The 21,807-nt window shown below is 40.2% G+C and overlaps 1 protein-coding gene across 1 annotated transcript in view; it reads left to right on the top strand.

The window, feature by feature from the left end:
• The window catches only part of exoc5 (exocyst complex component 5), an 81,869-nt gene that overhangs the window by 37,888 nt on the left and 22,174 nt on the right, over positions 1-21,807 (top strand). The window contains exons 4-11 of the mRNA XM_038779758.1: positions 2,780-2,974; positions 5,157-5,221; positions 6,099-6,127; positions 6,489-6,598; positions 8,330-8,374; positions 8,544-8,684; positions 12,436-12,518; positions 15,688-15,897. Of these exons, the coding sequence (XP_038635686.1) occupies positions 2,780-2,974; positions 5,157-5,221; positions 6,099-6,127; positions 6,489-6,598; positions 8,330-8,374; positions 8,544-8,684; positions 12,436-12,518; positions 15,688-15,897 (878 nt within the window). The remainder of the gene's footprint in view (positions 1-2,779; positions 2,975-5,156; positions 5,222-6,098; positions 6,128-6,488; positions 6,599-8,329; positions 8,375-8,543; positions 8,685-12,435; positions 12,519-15,687; positions 15,898-21,807) is intronic.

Here is a 21,807-nt window from a genome sequence, read left to right as displayed (position 1 = left end):
AACTGTGTTTCAATTGTGCTTGTAGAGGGCTGCAGCATAAAGACTAAATAAAAGCCCAGAGAAGGATAAATCATTGCTTAGCAACTGGGGCCTTGTAGGATAGAGACGCTTTTAAGTTTTAGTTCAGCTAATTTGGTTGCAATTGAAGATAGATAGTGAAAGAGAAGGCAGCTCTCACAGCTCTGCTAGAAGCAGTTTGTTTAGAAGTCATCTCTTTCAGCTTTGCTTGAAAAAAGCCATGCCATGAAGTAATGGTTAAGAAAACTAGTGCTGGGACCTGAAAAGCAGCTAGTTAAGTAAGCTAGAGAAAATGAAGAGAGGTTTCCAATTAGTCTGAGATTAAGAGTACTAGAACAGAGAACTGTTCACTAGGGCAGCATGGTAGCATTGTGGTTGGCACAATTGCTTCACATCTCCAGGGTCCCAGGTTCGATTTGCGGCTTGGGTCACTGTCTGTGCGGAGTCTGCACATTCTACCCTTGTGTGCATGGGTTTCCTCCGGCTGCTCTGGTTTCCTCCCACAGTCCAAAGATGTGCAGGTTAGGTGGATTGGCCATGCTAAATTGTCCTTGGTGTCCAAAATTGCGCTTAGTATTGGGTGGGGTTGCTGGGTTGTGGGGAAGGGATGGGGATGTGGACCTTGGGTGGGGTGCTCTTTCCGGGGGCCGGTGCAGACTCGATAGGTCGAATGGCCTCCTTCTGCACTGTAAATTCTAAAAAGACAGATTGAGCTGAGACACTAGAATGGTGCCTGAAGTGATTTTCAGGTTTGTGAGATTTTACTACAGTCTGTAGATCATGAGTTGAAATAACTGGAAGTCGTTGGCTGGATCTCCAAGTTTATGTAAAGGTAGTCAAGGCAAAGGAAACCTAAAAGGAGGTGGTGTAAAACCCTGGACTGGATTTACTGTCAAAAGTGGAGTGTAAGTTTTGTTTCCATGTGTCATTTGGAAAACCTGGTCTGCATTTCAGAATGCAAACCTCCAAGGGAAAGCATAATTAAGCAAAAAGATTTTAATTTGAAGCATATTTTTGGGAGTGGAGTTGGAAACTCTCATGTGACAATCCTCTTGGGGGATTCTGAGAAGACATTCACAAACATTCACTTGGGATTCAGAGAGGAGAGTGTATTTGCCCACAGTCATCTTGGGTGCTTAAAAGGGAATTTGTGTTAATGAGACCCATTGTAGATTAAAGTGTACTTTTTAATCTGTGTTGATCCTAAAACCTGTGTATAATTGTTACGCTATGAGGGGGAATAAAGGAGTTTTGTATAATAATCTAACTTTTCATGTTTAAGTAAGGTTCTTTTTCTTGTTGTTAGAATTAATTAGTGGGCCTGTGACTCTGTTCCTTCTTGTTTTATTAAAAAACAAAAGTTATGGACTTTTGAGCCAGCGTTCCATTCTGGGATCTTCCCATCCAGTTATAACATCAACTGGGATGGTAGCATAAGATCTTGAAGGGTCTTGACAAGGTGGATGTGGAAAGGACTTTTCTTCCCTGTAGGAGATTCTAGAACTAGGGGCTGCTCATTTAGGACAGAGATGAGGAGAAATGTATTCTCTTGAGGGTGGTGAGTCTCTGGAACTCTTCCTCGAAAGGCGGTGGAAGCAGATTATTTGATAATTTTGAAAACAGATAGATTCTTCTAAGAAAGGAGATGAAACATTACCAGGGTAGATGGAAATGTGGAGTTCAGGTTACAATCAGATCAGCCATGATCTTTTGAACGGTGGTGCAGGCTTGAGGGGCTGAATGGCCTGCTTCTAATTCATATATCCAGATGTTTATAGGAAAGCGACAGTCTGGTTGAAGAGTAGGGTTTTGAGGCTTTTGTAGGTGCGGAGAGATGGAGCAAAGTGAGAGAAATGGCATTTGCCATGTCTTCAGGATGTCCCTTGGTTCTTGACATCAGTATAATTTATTAAACTGTTATTGTATGAATGAATGAGTGCACAAGCCAATTTACGCACAATGGTTCATGAAGAGCAAATTAAGTAGATAGCTCATTGATCTGTTTTTAGTAGTGATGAGTTAGCGTAGGTGGGAACTCACTGCTGAGTGTGGGACAGAATCTTGAATGTCGATCTGATCAGGAAAATGGGATCTTGATTAAACCTCTCATGTGAAGATGGCACTTCTAACAATGCCATACTCCCTGCATGGGAACACTAGTCTCGGTAATACACCAAATTCCGAGAGGAGAGCAAAGGTTCATGGCCTTCTAATGCAGACAAGAGTGCTAGTAACTGAACCAATAATTCTGAAGTTGAGAGGTGCAACAGCTGAAGGCTATGCAAATTATGGGGTGGTTTGCCACACTGTAGACCAGAGTTGGGTGAGCGGATGGTGAAGTTGTGAAGGTTGCAGCGATAGATAAATGCAAGTAGCATTTGGCCACGTTTGTATGTGTAGGCAAGAACAAGCAATTTGAAATCAACTTCTTGAGTAACATTTTAGGTGAGATGGGTAAAATTAGGATGAAGTCTGATTTCAGCCTTTAAAATATGAAATTATCAACCAATAGAATACTACTGAAGCTATGGTGAAATCTGTATGCCAATATAACTGTCAAAGGATAGTAGGATTGATAGATTTATCTTTTTAAAGAGAAAAGCTAAGTACTGTTTATTCTTTTTTTTTCTTAAAGGTCATTTAATTCTTAATGACCATTGAACCGTAAATATCAATAATTCTTTTATTAAAGTAAGATATTTGGTTAATGTGTGTTTGCAGTAGTAACCTTAATTTTGATGCTTCACTTCTGTGCCTATAGATTGCTTTCCAGCATTTCCAGGAGCTGGATGAACATATCAGCTACGTAGCAACGAAGGTTTGTCACCTTGGAGACCAACTGGAGGGAGTAAATACACCAAGGCAACGGGCTGTAGAAGCACAGAAACTGATGAAATACTTTAATGAGTTTCTGGATGGAGAGCTGAAGTCTGACGTTTTTACAAATCCAGAAAAGGTAAGTGCTGTCAGCAGGATAAAAATGGTTCAAAGCAGTAAGCGGTGCTTCTCTAATTACAAGCTGCTACCATGACTTAGCACGGTCAGACTTCAAACCACTGAGAGTCTAAACTTTTCAAAGACTCTAACAGTTTCATTGTTCAGAAATGTAAATTAAAAGTGGTAACCTGCAGAGTGCTGATAAAGCATTTGTTGGTATTTTTTTCATTTTATTTTCCAATTTTGCTAATGAAGTTAAGAATTTTGGCTCTTGGCTTAATCATATTCACATGGATAAAGAAGTGAGATTCCATTACCCCCCACTTTTCATTATTTTTAATTGAATTCTATTGTGTGGCTGAAGAATTTTAATAAAAATGTATCAGCAGCATAAATGAGGAATAAATTGGTATTAAGAAAAAAAAATTACATTTTGGAAGGCAAAATCTATAATGTGCTTCAGCAATGGTTACATTTTTAGGGTACTTTATTTTAACCTTCAATTCACAACTACTGGCAATAAAGTCACATTGTGTTTGTTTATATGTATATACATTATCTGGCTAAATGAGCATAATGGAGAAGCACCTAACATGTCCACTGCTTGCTCCATCCACTTGCTGTCACTCTTAACAAAGTTTAGGAGTGTGTATCCCAAAGTATAAAGCACTCCTCCCCACCCACCCACCAACATGCTTCTCAATCTATTTTCATAGAGTCATGAAAGTCAAACTAAAACAGCTGCTGGCAACTTAGCGTATCTATAGAAAGAGCCCAATGAAGCCACACAAACTGTTCTCTATGGCATTCATTAAGGATGGCTGAAGGATAAGGAAGCACTTGGCAATAGATGAAACAGAAATAACAGTTGGAAGATTAATAACTTTGTTTGGGAAATCACTGACTGACCACCAAAGCAAAGAAGAACATGATGTAAAAAAATCAGGGGCAGCAGAATGTAGAATTGCACCTACCCGTCTGTGGTCCGGCAGCATTAAATAGCCCAATTAAATAAATAATGCAAATGTTTGAGATTCATCCCCCCCGCACCTGCCACAGAAATTCTTGCATCGCACCCCCCCCCTCCCTTCCATCAGACAGTTATCGATCTGCACTCCCTCGACTGAAAAGTGATAGTTGCCCCACTGGGTCTGCTGAAATGATGCATTGCTCAATAAGAGAAGATCATATCAAGACTATTCTTGCCTATATCTATCAGAAATACAAATACCCCCCATCCTCAAACTGTACTGGAGTTCAACCCTGCTCATTACAAAGATCTCCCCCAAAACAGAGTGGAAATTATTGTCCACCTTCTTTCAATGAAGAAGCTCCACCCCACAACTGAAGAACTGCACCCACTTTCTTCCCATTACCCCCACCAAACATTGTATACATACTCAAGCAGACATCATGCCACCCCCTCTCTGTTACCACCATCATCAGAGATTTGAGCAGAAGTTGATTATAGAATGAAAGACTTGCATTTCTGGCGTACCTTTCACAGGATATCCCAATAGTGCTTTGCGGCAAATAAAGTAATTTTAAAGTGTAGCTACTGCTATAATGAATTAGTGTTGTAAATTATCCTCAATCAATATCACCATCTGGATTGTTTTTACTTATTCCTTTCATGGAATATTCATTGTTTACATTAACTGAAAATCTTTGGTTAGAAGGAAGCTGAGCATCATGAAGATGTGATACGGTGAAATGAAGCCACCAGTGTTGTATATTCTTGATTCTCAAACTGAAATATTAGCATTTTGAATGCACAAAATAAATTGAAATACTGTTGTACTTGTTTTCTGTGCAAGTGTAAGAGTAGTGCACAGCTCTGATGGCTGACTCAGTGCCATTAGTAACCTGCAACCCTTCTCTAAACTCTACATCTTCATGATGCACAACTTGTGAGCCCCTCGAAAGACCAGTTAGACCTAATGAGATTGCAAAGGAAGACCATTAATCACCTGCATTATTTGTGCGCAGATTGTTTTTTTAAAGCTCTGTTTCTAAGCTTTTGGTTTTACTTTGAATCTCAAAATTGCTCTTTGGACAATATGATGAGAGATTGTATTCTTTACTAAACATGTTCCGTTTGAGGTACAGAAAGATCCTTAAATTTTATATTTTTTATACCTAATTAGAACTCTATTTTAAAAAATTATTTCATAGTTAAATGTTACCATTTGTTCCTTCAGATTAAGGAAGCAGCTGACATAATTCAGAAGTTGCACCTCATTGCTCAAGAACTGCCCTTTGACAGGTGAGCAAATCATTCAAAATAGAATTTCATTATATAACTTCTAAGTTGGTAGGCACTTGAATGAAATTTACATGTGATTGCTTATTAAAACAGGATTTTTAAAGAATAACCCTTGTTAACAAAGTAACCGTACATGGCAATCAAGTGGTGTTTTCTCTCATCTGTTTCATGTAAATTACGTTCAGGATTCACTGCAGCAATATATTGAGAATAAAATGTTTAACCAGTGAGATCACGACTCTCATGTTTCAAATGTGTTGATTTAAGGATAAGGAGATTTGCTATGGATCCAAAAGTTAATTTATCTTCTTGTGAGTGCACAGTCTTGCACAGGTTTAAGAATCAATAGGAAAATAATAGGGAAGAGTTACAGATCGCTTTGTTAAGTCGGCATTGAACACATTCTAACAGCAGTTGACCATCGTAAAACTTAAAGGCATGTCAGCAGAAGAATCTCCAGCTGCAACGATTGCATTAGCTGACCACATTAGCGATGTCCAAACCTTGGAGTCAGATAGCAAGAACAGTTGTCTTAGCACCAGGTAGATATTGGGAGTGGTAGTCATACCAAGATAAGCTACAAGCCTCTGCAAAGGGTGAGGTGTAAGTGCATGACTAATACAAGATGTACCCATTTTGGTAAAATCTACGTGTAATGTCAGATTGAAATTTAAACAATGTCTGTATACGTGCGAAACATGGTACAAAAATGTGTAATTTTTCTGTAAATAGCAGAGTTTGGATCAGCTGACGGTTGATCCAGCTCTCCCTCCATTTGCTCTGAGTGTCCTGTGATTGCGAATTAGAAGTCAGCAGTAATTGATTGACCAGTGATAATGATATCTTATGGAGTATTTTTTTTTTTCATTCCTTCTAGGTTTGCAGAAGTGAAGTCAAAAATTGCAAGTGAGTTCTTGTAACTATATTTATGTTCTGTAACTATCATAAAGAAACCTCAGAAGCTAATGTTGTCCCAGTGTGCTTTGATATTTTGTAGAGGCTAGAAGTTTTTGTGGTAAAATACAATAGATTGATGATAAGTCGAAGGATGTCCAGTAATCATAAAACAGATTTGTTTTCAAATATTTGTGCCATATTATGTTTGAAAGATTTTCATTTTGACAAAGGTAGTAATGATGCTATCTTAAAAGTATATACAATATTCCTATCAAAAGTCTGAGAATATGTTACCCCTTAATGATTTAATAAAATTATTTTCAGACTTTGAGCACCAAATAAAGTAAAAGATGATTTATGGCTTTTCTAGGTAAATATCATGACTTGGAATGCCAGTTGATTCAGGAATTTAAAAGTGCACAGAAGAGAGGTGAAATTTCCAGAATGCATGAAGTTGCATCAGTTTTACTACATTTTAAGGTATTCATTTTAAGTTTAACTGTTGTTGTCTAACTATACTATCCTGCGGATTGATCTGTAGAAACAGAAAATTGAAGTTATTAGACTAATCTCAGTATATTGGAAACAAAATCAATCCAAAAGTTCAATTTTAGTTGGCCAACAAAAGTATACTTTATAGCTGTTGAAATAACTTAATTGAAACCTGTAAATAATGCTAGAGTCTGCAATTGGTAGAGTTCAGGACTTCACATATTATACGCACCCATGACACACGTGTGTGTGTGCGCGCGCGCGCGCACCTAGGCACATAGAAGAAGTTGAGATTAAGTTAAAAGGCATTGAAAAGCACACAAGGCCATTTAGTGGGTAAAGTTAATCAAGATAATTTGATGTTCATAATCTTTTAATTTTTCCCCTTCATACTTGGGATTATTCAGTTAGAGGGACAAACAAAGTGATTGGAAAACCAATCAGAAAACCTTCTGGTCTCTCATAGCTGTGGTTAATTTTATTTGCTCTTTCGCTTGCTGCAAGAAATTTAAGGCCATGTATTGAACAGTTCCTGATAACTTAAATTTACCTCTGGTTTAATCCTTAACCACTATCCTACTCTTGCGTTTTATTTTGAAAGTAATTTCCATATTTACTTTTAGTGCATCATCTGGCCATTATACCTCTAAGATCATCTCTGAGATGTTTTCTTTCAAGGCTGAAAACTGAAGTGCTTCTGATCTTTTCTCAATTCAGACCTCCAATGCTGGAGATCAATTTCATGTCTCTCCTCTTCTGCAACCAGTTCCAAAAGCTTTCAACTCTTGAAATGATTTCTTACACATTCCCAAAGTTTCCCCAAATCCCCACAGGTTTGAAGGGACTTTCAATCTCTGTTAGATGTCTCTGAAAGAGATTGATCAGGCAGGAATTTCCCTTCTGAAGGGAAGGTTGACTGCTGTTCACTTATTATAGCCCAGGTAGGCTTCGAGTATGCTCTTGATTTTTTTCATTATTATACAGGGAGCTTATTGTACAGGGAGAGAAGCAAGACTAATTGGTTTGTAGTTGCTGGTGCTTGTTTTGTCACCTTTGGCCACAGATCAACCATTATCTGACTGAATGGCAGGACAGGCTCAGGGGACTGACTGGCCTACTCCTATGACTGATTCCTATGTTCTTATCTACTTCATTTGCTAATATCTCATGCCCGTAATACTTCCATCTCTACTTCAGTCTCTTTCATATTAATTTCAATCTCCTCTATCTCCTATCTGTGTCAGTCTCTCTCATCTATCTCATTCTTGTCAACTTCTCATATCTACCTACTTCAATATGGACTTCATATTTTCAAAAGGCAAAATACTGTGGATGCTGCATGTCTGAAATATTAACAGAAAATACTAGAAATACTCTGCAGGTCAGGCAGCATCTGTGGAGAGAGAAAAATGCAAATATTGCCTGACCTGAGTTTTCAGCATTTCTTGTTTTATGCTGATCTATCTATGCCAGCCTTGCCTGTATGCGTGTGTGTGTGCGCGCAAATGTGCGTGCATGCAGTTTAGTGTATAAATTAATTATCTCACTAACGAAATATGAATTTATTGTTTGCAATTGATTTTTAAATGAGTAACAGAGGGACATTCACTGCTCTTATGGGAACCCATTGCAATCAAGGAACTAAGAATTACAGTTTTTATAGAATATTTGCTTTCATTTAGCCCTTTTAAAATATAGTATCTACTTTCTCTCTTTTAGGGATATTCTCACTGTGTGGACGTATATATAAAACAGTGCCAGGAGGTAATCTGTTGTAATCCATCTTCTGCGCGGTCGTTTTATTTCCTTCTGTTAAATGTTCAACAGTTTTTTCTTTGTGCAAAATATATTTTCAACTCTAACTGTAATTTACTGTAATATCTTAATCAATTGGATTCCATGATTTGTAACATTTAAGATGTTTTCTGTGTAGGTCACATATTTCAGGAATGATTTATTTGAAGATACAGCTACATTATGCCAACGAGTAAATAAAGAAGTTCGTGAAGTCTTCAGCAGTCCAGAGAATGTGATGGCCAAACTTATACAAAACATTTTTGAGATTAAACTTCTGGTAAAATTTTACTATTGCACATTCAATTTAAAATAATTTTAAGAAGTAAAATCCCAGCCGTGTGACCATCTACTCATGCCCTAACTGATGTAAAGAATGGCTGTAGCAAAGATTGATGCCATTTCACCCATTGTAGCTGTCGGGTCGCTGCGGGGGCCGTCCTGGTTAGGGGGGCAAGGGAAGCCGACTCCGGGGGGGCCTCCACGGTGGCCAGGTCCGCATTTGGGGGCAACCAATCGGCGGGCGGGCTCATTCCGGGGGTTCAATGCAAGAGCCATTCATCCAAGTCCCACTTTCCCACATTTTCCCCACAACCCTGCAATTCCTTTCCTCTCCAAATAATCATCCAATTCTCTTCTGAAGGCTTTGGTCAAATATGCCTCCACTCATTGCATAAAGGACTCACCTGATGAAGGAGCTGCATACCAAAAGCTAGTGACTCCAAACAAACTTTAACCTGGTGTTGTAAGACTTCCTACTGTGCCCACCCCAGTCCAATGCCGGCATCCACACCATGCATAAAATTGGTTTTACTCATGTCACCATTGCTTCATTTGCCAGTCACCTTAAATCAGTCTCCACTGCTTCTTGATTCTTCACCAATGGGAATAGATTTTTCTCTATTTCTGTCCAGACACCTCATAATTTTGAACGCCTCTATCAAATCTTATCTTACTTTTCCCTTCTTCAAGACTAGCCCCAGATTCTTCAATCTATTCATGTTATTAAAGTTCCTCATTCCTGGAATCATTTTCGGCTATCTTCTCTGCACCTTCTCTAATGCCTTCACATACTTTATCGTATGCTACCCAGAACTGGACACTACTTCAGTTGAGGCTGAACCAGTGTTTCATATAGGGTTACCATAACCTACTTGTTTTTATACTTGAATGTCCCTATTTATAAACCCCAAGATCCTGTATGCTTTACTAATCACTTTCTCAACCTGCTCTGTTACCTTCAAAGATCTGTGCACATATACCCATTGTTCCCTCTGTCCCTTTAGAACCGTACCAGTTGTTTACTTTTTTGACATGTATAAACCAATCTTTGACCTTGATACTGTTGTACCAAGGAAAATAATTATTTTAAGGCACCAGCCCATTGGTTGCATTAACCTGGTAGAGAATCTCATTTTTATAAGAGGTGAGTTTCCTACTATACATCTGTGCCATCATCAAGAATACCTACTTCCATCCCTGTAACATCTTGCAGTTCTTTCCCTGTCTCAGCTCATTTGTTACTGAAACCCTGATTCATGGCTTTGCTATCTCTTGGCTTTTGACTCTTGTAATGTTCTCCTGGCTCTCATCCCACTTTCCACCCGACATAAACTTGATGTCATTCAAAATGCTTCTGCCTATGTTCTAACTTGAGGCAAGTCCTGTTCATCCATCACACCTGCAGTTACCAACCTACACTACCAGCATCACCATTTTAATTCTCTTCATTGTTCTTAAATCCATTGCTTCCTTCCTTACATTCGCTGTAAGCTCTTTCAACCCTGCAACTGTCTCATGTCTCTACATTTCCTTGCCCTCCCCAACCCTTTATAACACTCATTAAAAGTTACCCCTTTGAACAAACACTTGAGACCCAGCCCTTACACAACTCGGGGTCAAATTTTGTTTAAATATACATCTGTGAAGTGCATTGAAATGCTTCATTAAACAAAAGGTACCATCTCAACAAAAGTTACTTATATTGTTTAATTTAGATAAAATATTCAATATTTAATTTTTGTTGTTAACTGTCTGAGAGAACTTTAGTCCTATTTTTGTCACTCCAAATAATTTCACCTTCCATGTCATATTAAACTTTCTTTTGCAACACTAGTTTACATGTTTTTGCCGTCCAATGTACATCACGGGAGTGATTTTCAAAAAAAAAAAGACAGTAAAAAGGGAGATTACGGGGAGTTAGGGTATTTAAAGGATTTGTTTCTGTGGGGCCGGGTTGTGAGGCTGGAGGAGCTGGGGGAGAATTATGGGTTGAGGCAGGGGGAGATGTTTAGATATATGCAGGTCCGAGATTTTGCTAGGAAGGAGGTACAGGGCTTTCAGGTGGCGCCGGCCCCCACATTGTTGAAAGAAGTACTGACGGCAGGGGGAATGGAGAAGAGGGTGGTATCGGCAATTTATGGAGTAATTCTGGGAGAAGATAAGGTATCGCTGGAGGGGGTTAAGGCAAAGTGGGAGGAAGAGTTGGGGGAGCATATGGAAGAGGGGTTGTGGTGTATGGTGTGTGGTGCTCCGGAGGGTGAATGCTTCAACTTTGTGCGCGAGATTGTGGCTGATACAGATGAAGGTGGTGCATAGGGCGCACTTCACAAGGACGAGGATGATCTAACTCTTTGAAAGGGTAGAGAATGTTTGTGATGAGGGGGGTGCCCGCAAATCATGTTCATATGTTTTGGTCCTGTCGAAAACTGGAGGGGTATTGGAGGAGGTCTTCAGGGAAATCTTGCAGGTGATGCACATAAGACACGAACCAGGTCCCCTAGAAGCCATATTCAGGGTGTTGGATCGTCTGGGGTTGGAAGCGGGTGTGGAGGCAGATGTGTTCGCCTTCGCCTCGCCGATTGCCTGAAAGCGCGTCCTGTTGGGGTGGCGGTCAGCTTCTCCACCCTGTGCATCGGCGTGGCAGGGGACCTGCTGGAGTTCTTGACACTCGAGAAAGTGAAGTTGAGTTGAGGGTAAGGTTCTCCAACTCATGGGCTTTGTTGATCATGCATTTTCAAGATTTGGATGTCATCAAACATTGGTGGGGGAGGTATTTGGAATGTATACGTTATTGGTGATTATCTGTGGGTTGATGGTGGATTCCTGATTCTTTTTCTTTGGTGTTTGTATTTAAAATGTCGGGGCCTGTTTGGGGTGGGGGGGTAAAGGGATTGTTGGCCGGGGGATTGCCATTGTATTTGTTACTGTTGATTATTTGTTGATGGGTGTAAATTTGATGAAAATGTGAAAAAGGAGAAGTTTGGATGACCAAGTTTATAAAGGGTGGAAGATGGGAGGCTGGCCAGGAATGTGTAGGAAAATTCATGTTTAAAGATAGCAAAGGCATGGATGAGGGTTTCAGTGGATGACGGCAGCTGATGAGCCGAGGGAGGAATGAAGACAGATAAACATTGTCACAGAGGTGATCGTCAATATTCCTGATAATGGAACAAATATTGGGTCAGAGTCAAATGGGATGCCTGGGTTGCAAAATATCTGTTTTGTCCTTGAGGGCAGGCAGGGAGATGTAGTCAGAAGCAACGAATGGAGTTTGTGTTGTGGTCCGAAGAGTGGCTCCTATTTCGTGGCATTGTCTTGACTTTGCTATGCTTAGTGCCTGTAACATAAGTATGTTTGTCTCCTATTTCCAAACAAAAACACACGTGTGCCACATTTTAAGAATAGTAAACATTTGACGATTTAGATATTCGGTTTAGAAATCTTGTTGACACTCAAACCAATTATCTTTTGTGACACATTGCCAGCCTTTAATTAACCTGAAATGTTCCTTTTGCATCAGCACTGTTACTTAGTAAGGCATTTAACTAATTTGTTTCTCAAAAGTAAATTACAACATTGAGCATTTTTATTACTGTTTGTGGTTGCACTTGAATTTGTCATCTGCAGAGGTGATTATTTGCTGTGCACTTTCACTGATGTTGGACTCAGTTTATTGTCATTTGCTGGTCGCAGATTTTATATCCAAAATTCTAGATTTGGAAATAATTGTCTTTTGCATATCTGTTCAGGGTTTTATCCGAGATCGTTTAGAAGAAAGCAAAAGGTCTGATGCAGAACAATACTTAAAGAATCTGTATGACCTATATACAAGGTAAAATGTTACCACATTATATACCTTTTTAGTTAGAAGAAGCTCATACTTATGTTTCCAGTATTGTGCCTTAAAAAAGTATTCATGGCTCATTTTCAAAAATGTTTTTAAGTGTCAGTCATTGACTCAACTAATTAAGATATTACATTCCCATGAAACTTCACAAATGGCAAAATTGCAATGGAGAAACACGCTTTGAATGGGACTCAATTGGATAGGTTCCAGCCATGCGAGGGCAGCATTGGTTTGGGCAGTTTGAGTACTCTAAAACAACCTGTGTTTCTCTTCGCTGAAGCTGTTAAACGTGTATACTCCACATCTTTGCTTTATGTTTCCGAATTCCAGCACTGGCAAATTTATTCTTTACCCATTTAAAAATCCCGGTCAAATGAAAACTAGAAGAATCCAGGGCTAGCAAGGGTAAAATATATCCTGAAAAATCCCTCTCTGATTTCCCACCCCAAGTCACATGAACCAAGAATTATAAAGATTTATAAAGATACCTACATTTAATAGTGTGTGATTCCTGGCCTTGGCAGTAACTAGTCTGCTTCCCTCTGAAAGTATTCAGAGAATCGGCACCTACCATACCAGCCTGTGTTATATTCCAAAGCCTCACGACTAAGACAAATCTGATTAACAGCTATTGTAAAATAAAAGATCTTTTTCAAAATTAATTAATAATGAAGCTGATATCTTAGGTACACCCTTTGAGCACAGCTCGAATATGGGATCGGTTAATTTACATTATCAAAGAATCAGTGCAGAGATTCGGACATTTCGAACAGAGATAAACAAATATAGCTTAGGTGATGGGGATGATGTGCTGTACATAGTACAAAGCATCAGAAAGTGAAAATGGGAACACGGAAGTATCGAAAGGCTGGACTTTAATGTATTGCTTCCCATGATGCATATTGGAATTCTTATAGGGGTGGGGAAGAGGTGAACTAATAATCCTCAAATGTAAAGAGATTTTTTATTCTTGGGATCATAGATTAACAGTCTGCAAAAGATTTTCCATCGTTGTTTTGGCTTAAAGTGAAGTTTTACCAGTGGCATGATTGATGCGCTGTATGTGTTGAGATCAATTACATTTTTCTTTAAATGCAGAGATACTTTTCTCTCGTTTTCTAAAGTACAGTATTGCATAGTATTTGTACACTTGTCTCGGCTATATTGTAGGATGTAACTCAACTTCAAAATGTATCTAGCCTTTTGTTACTACAGGATATCCCATTTACAGTTATTAAACTAGTTCAGAAGCGTAGTCAGTGTTGTAATTTAGGGAACACATCAGATAATTTGCACACAGCAAGCTCTCTCAAATAGCAGTGTGATAATTACCAGATGATCTGTTTTTGTGATGTTGATTGAGAACTAAATGTTATCTCGGGCACTGGGGAGAACTTCTTTGACACTTCTTTGAAATAATGCCCTGGGATCTTTGCCCTTCACCTGAGAGGGCCAGGAGTGCCTTGGTTAATGTTTCATCCAAAAGACCGAAGCACCTCTGAAAGTACCACACTCGCTCAGTATTGAAGCAGGCTTCAGTTTTTTTGTGCTCAAATTCTAAAATTGAACCTGAAGAACTTAAGCATGCCAACAACTTAACTGCAGGTGGATTGTAGCAAACAGTGCATCTCTCCGTACTCAACCAGCTCACACTTACTAAACTCCAAATATAATCATAGAATCTCTACAGTGCAGAAGAAGGCCATTCGGCCCATGATATCTGGCTCGACCCTCTGAAAGAGCACCCTACACAGGCCCACTCCCCTGCACTATCCATGCAATCCCACCTAAGGGTAATATAACATAGCAAATCCACCTAGCCTGCACATCTTTCGACAGGAGCACCGCGCAGACACGGGAAGAAATGCAAACTCCACACAGTCACCTGAGATTGAAATCGAACCCAGGTCCCTGGTGCTGTGAGGCAGCAGTGCTAACCACTGTGTCACGGTGCCGCCCATTAATGTCTAATGTTAGATGCAATTCCGTGACTGCACTTGCTGAACAATCTGAATGTGCTAAGAATTACACTAACAATCAATTTGAGATTATCAGTTGGGTTTGCAATGCAGCTCCATTATTCTTAATAGAAGCTGCTCCTCTGCATGCAAAAGGAACCTGTTCAGGCATTGTGAGCTTTTTGAATTAAAGAGAAGGGTGGTACATTCCTGGTGCATTCTCAATGGCAAACACTCAATCAATTGGAGTAAGCTCGTCCAGTCAACCAATAGCCTTTTCTCATGGAGCATAAATTGTTGCTCCCTTTGAAATTTGGCATTCTTCTGTCTGTCCTGAGTGCAAGATGAAAAGCTTTGACAGCATGTCTCTCTTTTTCAGCAAAACTGAAGCTGAAAAGTTAATTCAAATTAAATTGCAGGCATAAGAAAATGGGGAAAGTGGTTCAACCAGAGAAAAGAAAACTGAAATCAAAGATTGTCTCCATACATATTGACCATTTTATGGAATGGGACTTCCCGATAGAATTGAGAAGCTAAAAACATAATACTTATTTGAGAAACAATTGGATATTGCAATGAGGGACATGCAGGTCTTTGTGGAGGGCTGACTGAAAGGAAACAGCCTTCCTTGATTCAGATGTCTTGTAACAATGGCCATTGCTACTTGTTGGGGAATTATTTCAATATCAGCACTTGTACTGCAGTTATAAACTTTGAGTATTAATCCCCTTCATTCAGGTTGATGACTGCACTTCAAGCTGTTGTTTCATAACATGAAAGCTAGTAAACTGCTTTTGTATTTGCACATTTTGCCTGAATTTCTTTTAATTTTCCTTGGTATGTGATCCGTATATTGGAGAAAAAAACCCAAACACCTGATACTTGCAAGACTTACTTTTAACAGATTACCCAGAGCCCCATAGTGGCACAGCATGCACTAATATACTGTGCCTTGTATGATGGAATATAGTTTTAAATTAAAACGAGCATGGCAGTATCATTTAAATCTCAGCTCAACTCTCTGGAGAACATGTCAAGCTGGGTCAAAGTCACAAATGAAGGGGAAACCTGAACGTCAAATCAGCTCGGTCTAATATATAATAAAAATGCGCTGTTGCAGTTGGCAGAGTACTATTGGTAGGGGTTTGGGAGCAGCTAATAAAATGTAATATTTCTCGTGTGTTTCTGCCCTACAGGACCACAAATTTAGCAAGCAAGTTAGCAGAATTCGACCTTGGCACTGATAAACAGACCTTTCTGGCTAAGATGATCAAAGGCATTTTCATTTCATACCTGGAAAATTATATAGAAATTGAGACTGGGTACTTGAAAACTAGGAATAGTATGGTGTTACAACGTTATTACGATTCCAAAAATCATCAAAAAAGGTCTTATGGCTCTGGAGGGTAAGTGGCTTACTTGAAGCAATTTTTAAAGAAATTGATCATGGTTTTTGGTGTTTTCTGACACCCTCAACACTTTTTACATCACTTTTTTGGTTATAGCTACCCTCACTTTTAGATTGGGTACAAGATGAACTATTTTGAGACTTCAGCTCTGAAATTAAAACATTGACATAAATTGGGTCAAGTACGGATGCTAGAGTTCTAAAATAAAACAGGAAGTACCAGAAATTCTCAACAAGTCTGGCAACACCTGTGGAGGGAAGAGCAGAGTGGAAAGAACTGGAGTGCTTGGAGATGGAGGTTTTTAAAGCCAGGCAGGGGAAATGGACGGAAGGGTGGTGTAAGAGCAAACAGGAAGGTCTGTGATAAAATGGAAAGTTGGAAAAATTAAAAGAGAAAAGAGATGATGGTGAAAAGTAAAGAGAGATAGTAATGGGACAAAATATGTGCTTAGAGGAAAGGTGTAAATGGAAGACAGGATCACCACCACCAGCTATCATAGTGAAAAGGACAGGGGTTATGGTCTGAAATTGTTGAACTCAAAACCATAAATTAAGTGTCGAGTGTATGAGGTGATAGTGTGACTTGTACTTCAGAGATGAAGTAAACCAGACAATACTCATTAAAGTCTTGGTAACTGACCACGTCTTGATGAGACTTGACCAATACTCCCTGTAATGTTTTGTTTGCGGCCAGTTCATTTCGACATATGGTACTATTACATTTTCAACAACCAGCCTTGTACATTACCTAACAGGACAATTTGTGAGCAGCCTCCTCAGAAATCCAACCTCCCTCCACCATCCCAAATTCATTCCCCTCTTTTCCAGATGTTTGAATCCCACCAAACAGATTTCTGCCCCTGCCACAGGACAGGACAAGACTTATCAAAGTCACAAATTATATTGTATGTGACTGACAAAGGTAAGCTTTACTTCCTCATCCTTCTTGGCCTGTCTGCAGCCTTTAGCACAGCTGACCATCCCAGCCTCCTCCTCAACGTCCCCACTCTTGTCCAGCTGAGTGAGACTGCTCTCTCCTGGTTTCATTCTTATTTAATTATATCCAGAATATAATTTGAAATTGTCTCTCTTCCCTACTCCTACGTGGGTATTTCTGGTGTCCCCAGATGTTTTATCCTTGGTCCCCTCCTGTTTCTCATCTGCATGCCTTCTCTCGGAGACACAATCTGAACAAAGAAAAGTATAGCACAGGAACAGGCCCTTTGGCCCTTCCAAGCCTGCGCCGACCATGCTGCCCGTCAAAACTAAACTCTTCAACACTTCATGGGTCCGTATCCCTCTTTTCCCATCCTATTCATTTATTTGTCAAAATGCCCCTTAAACGTCACTATCATCTCTGCTTCCACCACCTCCTCCGGCAGTGAGTTCCAGGCACTCACTACCCTCTGTGTAAAAAAAGTACCTCGTACATCTCCTCTAAACCTTGCCCCTCGCACCTTAAACCTATGCTTCGTAGTAATTGACCCCTTTACCCTGGGAAAAAGTCTCTGACTATCCACTCTGTCTATGCCCCTCATAATTTTGTAGACCTCTGTCAGGTCACCCCACAACCTCCGTCATTCCAGTGAGAACAAACCAAGTTTCTTCAACCTTTCGTAGCTAATGCCCTCCATACCAGGCAACATCCTGGTAAATCTCTTCTGCACCCTCTCTGAGGCCTACACACCCTTCTGATAGTGTGGCGACCAGAATTGAACACACTACTCCAAGTGTGGCCTAACTAAGGTTCTATACAGCTGCAACATTACTTGCCATTTCTTATACTCAGTGCCCCGGCCAATGAAGGCAAGCATGCTGTATGCCTTCTTGACTACCTTCTCCACCTGTGTTGCCCCTTTCAATGACCTGTGGACCTGTACACCTAGATCTCTCTGACTGTCAATACTTTTGAGGGTTCTACCATTCATTGTATATTCCTTACCTGTATTACACCTTACAAAATGCATTCCTTCACATTTGTCCGGATTAAACTCCATCTGCCATCTCTCCGCCCAAGTCTCCAAACGATCTAAATCCTGCTGTATCATCTGACAGTCCTCATCGCTATCCGCAATTCCACCAAGCTTTGTGTCGTCCACAAACTTACTAATCAGACCGGTTACATTTTCCTCCAACTCATTTACATATACTACGAATAGCAAAGGTCCCAGCACTGATCCCTGCGGAACACCACTAGTCACAGCCCTCCAATCAGAAAAGCACTCATCCTTTGCTACTCTCTGCCTCTATGACCTAACCAGTTCTGTATCCATCTTGCCAGCTCACCTCTGATCCCATGTGACTTCACCTTTTGTACCAGTCTGCCATGAGGGACCTTGTGAAAGGCCTTACTGAAGTCCATATAGACAACATCCACTGCCCCACCTGCATTAATCATCTTTGTGACCTCCTCGAAAAACTCTATCAAGTTAGTGAGACATGACCTCCCCTTCACAAAACCATGCTGCCTCCTAATACAAAAGTACAGTGTTAGTTTTCACATGTGCATTGACTACATCCAGCTCGACTTCACTACCACCTCTCCCGACACCTCCAAATGTTGTTACATTTTTGGACTGCTTGTCTGACATCCAGTACTGGATGAGCAAAATTTGTTTCCATCAAATATTGGGAAGACTGAGACCATTGGTTTCTGTCCTCAATCCAAACTCCCTTCCTAAACTATCAACTCGCTCTGTCTCCCTGGTAACACCCTAAGATTATACCAGTCTGTGCACAACCGTGGTCACATTTGATCCCGATATAAGCTGCCAATCTCACTCGTTCCATCACTAAGACGGCCTCTCTCCACCTCTGTAACATCGCCCGACTTCACCCCTGCTTCAGCTCAGCTGCTGCAGAAACTCTCCTTCATACCTTTGTGTCCTTTAGATGTGATTATTCCAAAACGTTTCTTTTCTTGCTGGTCTCCCACAATCTCCCTTCCGTAAACTTGAAGTCACACAAAAACACTTGCCAATGTCTTAACTTGTACCAAATCCCATTTACCTAGCACTCCTATGCTCACTGACCTACATTGGCTCCTGGTTAAGCAAGTTCTTATCCGTGTTGTCAGATCCTTCATGGTCTCCTACCTCCATATCTCAGTAATCACCTCCTTTCCCAGAATTTGGATGAGCTATCTGCACGCTAATTCTGGCCTGTTGTCTATCCCCAATTTTAATTGTTCCACCGTTGGTGACTGTTCCTTCACTTGCCTAAGCCCAAGGCCTGGAATACATCCCTCTATATCTCTGCCTCAGTTTCCTCCTTTTGAAGTACTCCTTAATACCTACCTCCTTGACCACACGTTTTATCATTTGAACTAATATATTCTTGTGAGACTCTTTCTTTATTTTATAGTGCTTCTGTGAAATGTTATAGGGCATTTTATTTTATTAAAGGTGCCATGTGAATATGTAAATTGTGTTTTTGTTGCTTGTTACGTTCAGAGTTGCTGTGCAAATGCGTTCCTTACAGGCAACATTGGGTGTGACTAACGTTTACTGACAACATTCATAATCGGTCACCAAATTGATTCTGGAACCAAAGCTTAGTTTTTCCAAAATTTTAGTCTCATCCTGTAAAGAATTCTGATGTTTTGAACTTTCAAGACTGTAAATTTTAAAAATTCATTTATGGGATGTGGGCATCGTTGGCTAGGCAAGTATTTATTGCCTATCCCTTACTATTTTTGATAACAGTAAGAAGTCTTGCAACACCAGTTTAAAGTCCAACAGGTTTATTTGGAATCAGTAGTTTTCGGAGCGCAGCTCCTTCATCAGGTTGACTCACCTGATGAAGGAGCTGCACTCCGAAAGCTAGTGATTCCAAACAAACCAGTTGGACTTTAACCTGGTGTTGTAAGACTTCTTACTGTGCCCACCCAGTCCAACGCCAGCATCTTCACATGATATTCTTGAGAAGGTGGTGGTGAGCTGCCTTCTTGAACCACAGCAGTCCCTGTGGCATTGGTACATCCACAGTGCTGTTAGGGAGGGAGTTCCAGGATTTTGAACAAGCGTCAATGAAGGAACAGCGATATATTTTATGTCAGGATGGTGAGTGACTTGGAGGGGAACCTCCAGGTGGTGGCATTCCCATGTGTCTGCTGCCATTGTCCTTCCAGATGGTAGCTGTTTTGCGTTTGGAAGGTGCTGCTTAGTGAGACTTGATGAGTTCCTATCGTGCATCTTGTATCCGATACACATTGCTGCTACTGTGAGTCAGTGATGGAGGGTGTGAATGTTTGTGGATGGGGTGCCAATTAAGCAAGCTGCTTTGTCCGGGATTGTGTTGAGCTTCCTGAGTGTTGCTGGAACTGCATTCATCCAGGCAAGTGGAGATTATTCTATCACACTTTTGACTTGTACATTGTGGATCGTGGACAGGCTTTGGGGAGTCAGGAGATTAGTTAAATGCTGTAGGATTCCGAGCCTCTGATCTGCTCTTGTAGCCACTATATATATATATATGGCTGGTCCAGTTCAGTTTCTGGTCAATGGTAACCCCCAGGATGTTGTTAGTAAAGATTCAGCGATGGCAATGCAATTGAATGCCTTTGGGTGATGGTTAGATTCTTTCTTGATGGGGATGGTCATTGCCTGGCACTTGTGTGACATGAGTGTTATTAGACTCTTATGAATCCAAGCCTGGACATTGTCCAGGCATTGCTGCATTTGGGCATGCACTGCTTCAGTATCTGAGGAGTTGCAAATTATGCTCAGTGTTGTGCAATAATCAGCAGCCATCCCAAATTTGATCTTATGACGGAAGGAAGGTCATTAATGAAGCAGCTGAAGATGGTTGGAATAATGACACTACCTTGCGGAACTCCTACAGTGCTGTCCTGGAACTAAAATGATTGGCCTGCATCCACCACAACCACCTTCCTTTGTTCCAGGTATGACTCCGGCAAGTGGAGGCTTTTCCCCATGATTTCCATTGACTCCAGTTTTGTTTGGGCTCCTTGATGCTACACTAGGTCAAATGCTGCCTTGATGTCAAAGGCAGGCACTCTCACCTCACTGAGTTCAGCTCTTTTGTCCATGTTTGAACCAAGGCTGTAATGAGGGCAAGAGCTGAGTGGCCCTGCCGGAACCCAAACTGATTATTGATGACCCCATCCATCACTTCACTGATGATAGACAGTAGATTGATGGGGCAGTAATTGGCCAGGTTGGATTGTCCTGCTATTTGTGTACAGGACATACCTAGGCAATTTTTCATATTGCCAAGTCAATGCCCGGGTTATAGCTGTACTGGAACAGATTTCTTAAATTGTTTTACACTGAAGGTTTTGGTTGCAGTAGATAATCTTTTTAGCCTGATCAACATAATTGAATTCAAAGTAATCTAGTTTTTTATGAAGCACGATGTGGTAGTACATGATCTCATCAAAGCTGCCTCAATGACAAATTCAGTGTAAATCAGTTTATGAAGCCTGTAGCGAAAAACTGAGAGATGTGTGAAACATAAATTCAGATGAAGATTAAGTTGGGCCATTCTCATCTAGTGAAAGCGATATGCAATGGGTCAATCCAAAAGAATGGTTTGGTGATTTCATTTCATTGCTCTTGGGCTATTTTTCTCCCAAATGACCCATTCTAAAAAATTATTTATTGCCATAGCAATGATCACTTTCCTCCTTTGAGAAATAATTTTTAATGGACCTCTTAGCTTGAATGGTGACTGCCAGTTCAGCCAAGTCAAATTTTTCCTTAAAAATTGTTCATATTACACTTTCTGGAAAAAATCTGCCAAGATCTGTATATTCCTCTCTTTGCACTTTGTTAATATGCTTATTACTCAAGTCATTTATATCCCAATCAAACAATTTATCAGATTAATACAATAAAGGTTTCTTATCTTTGATAGGCAGCCATTTAAAGTGCCAATTTAATGATTA

This window comes from Scyliorhinus canicula, chromosome 2 (genome assembly GCF_902713615.1).
Source record: "Scyliorhinus canicula chromosome 2, sScyCan1.1, whole genome shotgun sequence".
Classification (NCBI taxonomy): domain Eukaryota; kingdom Metazoa; phylum Chordata; class Chondrichthyes; order Carcharhiniformes; family Scyliorhinidae; genus Scyliorhinus; species Scyliorhinus canicula.
This window is presented reverse-complemented; position numbering and strand designations above follow the sequence as displayed.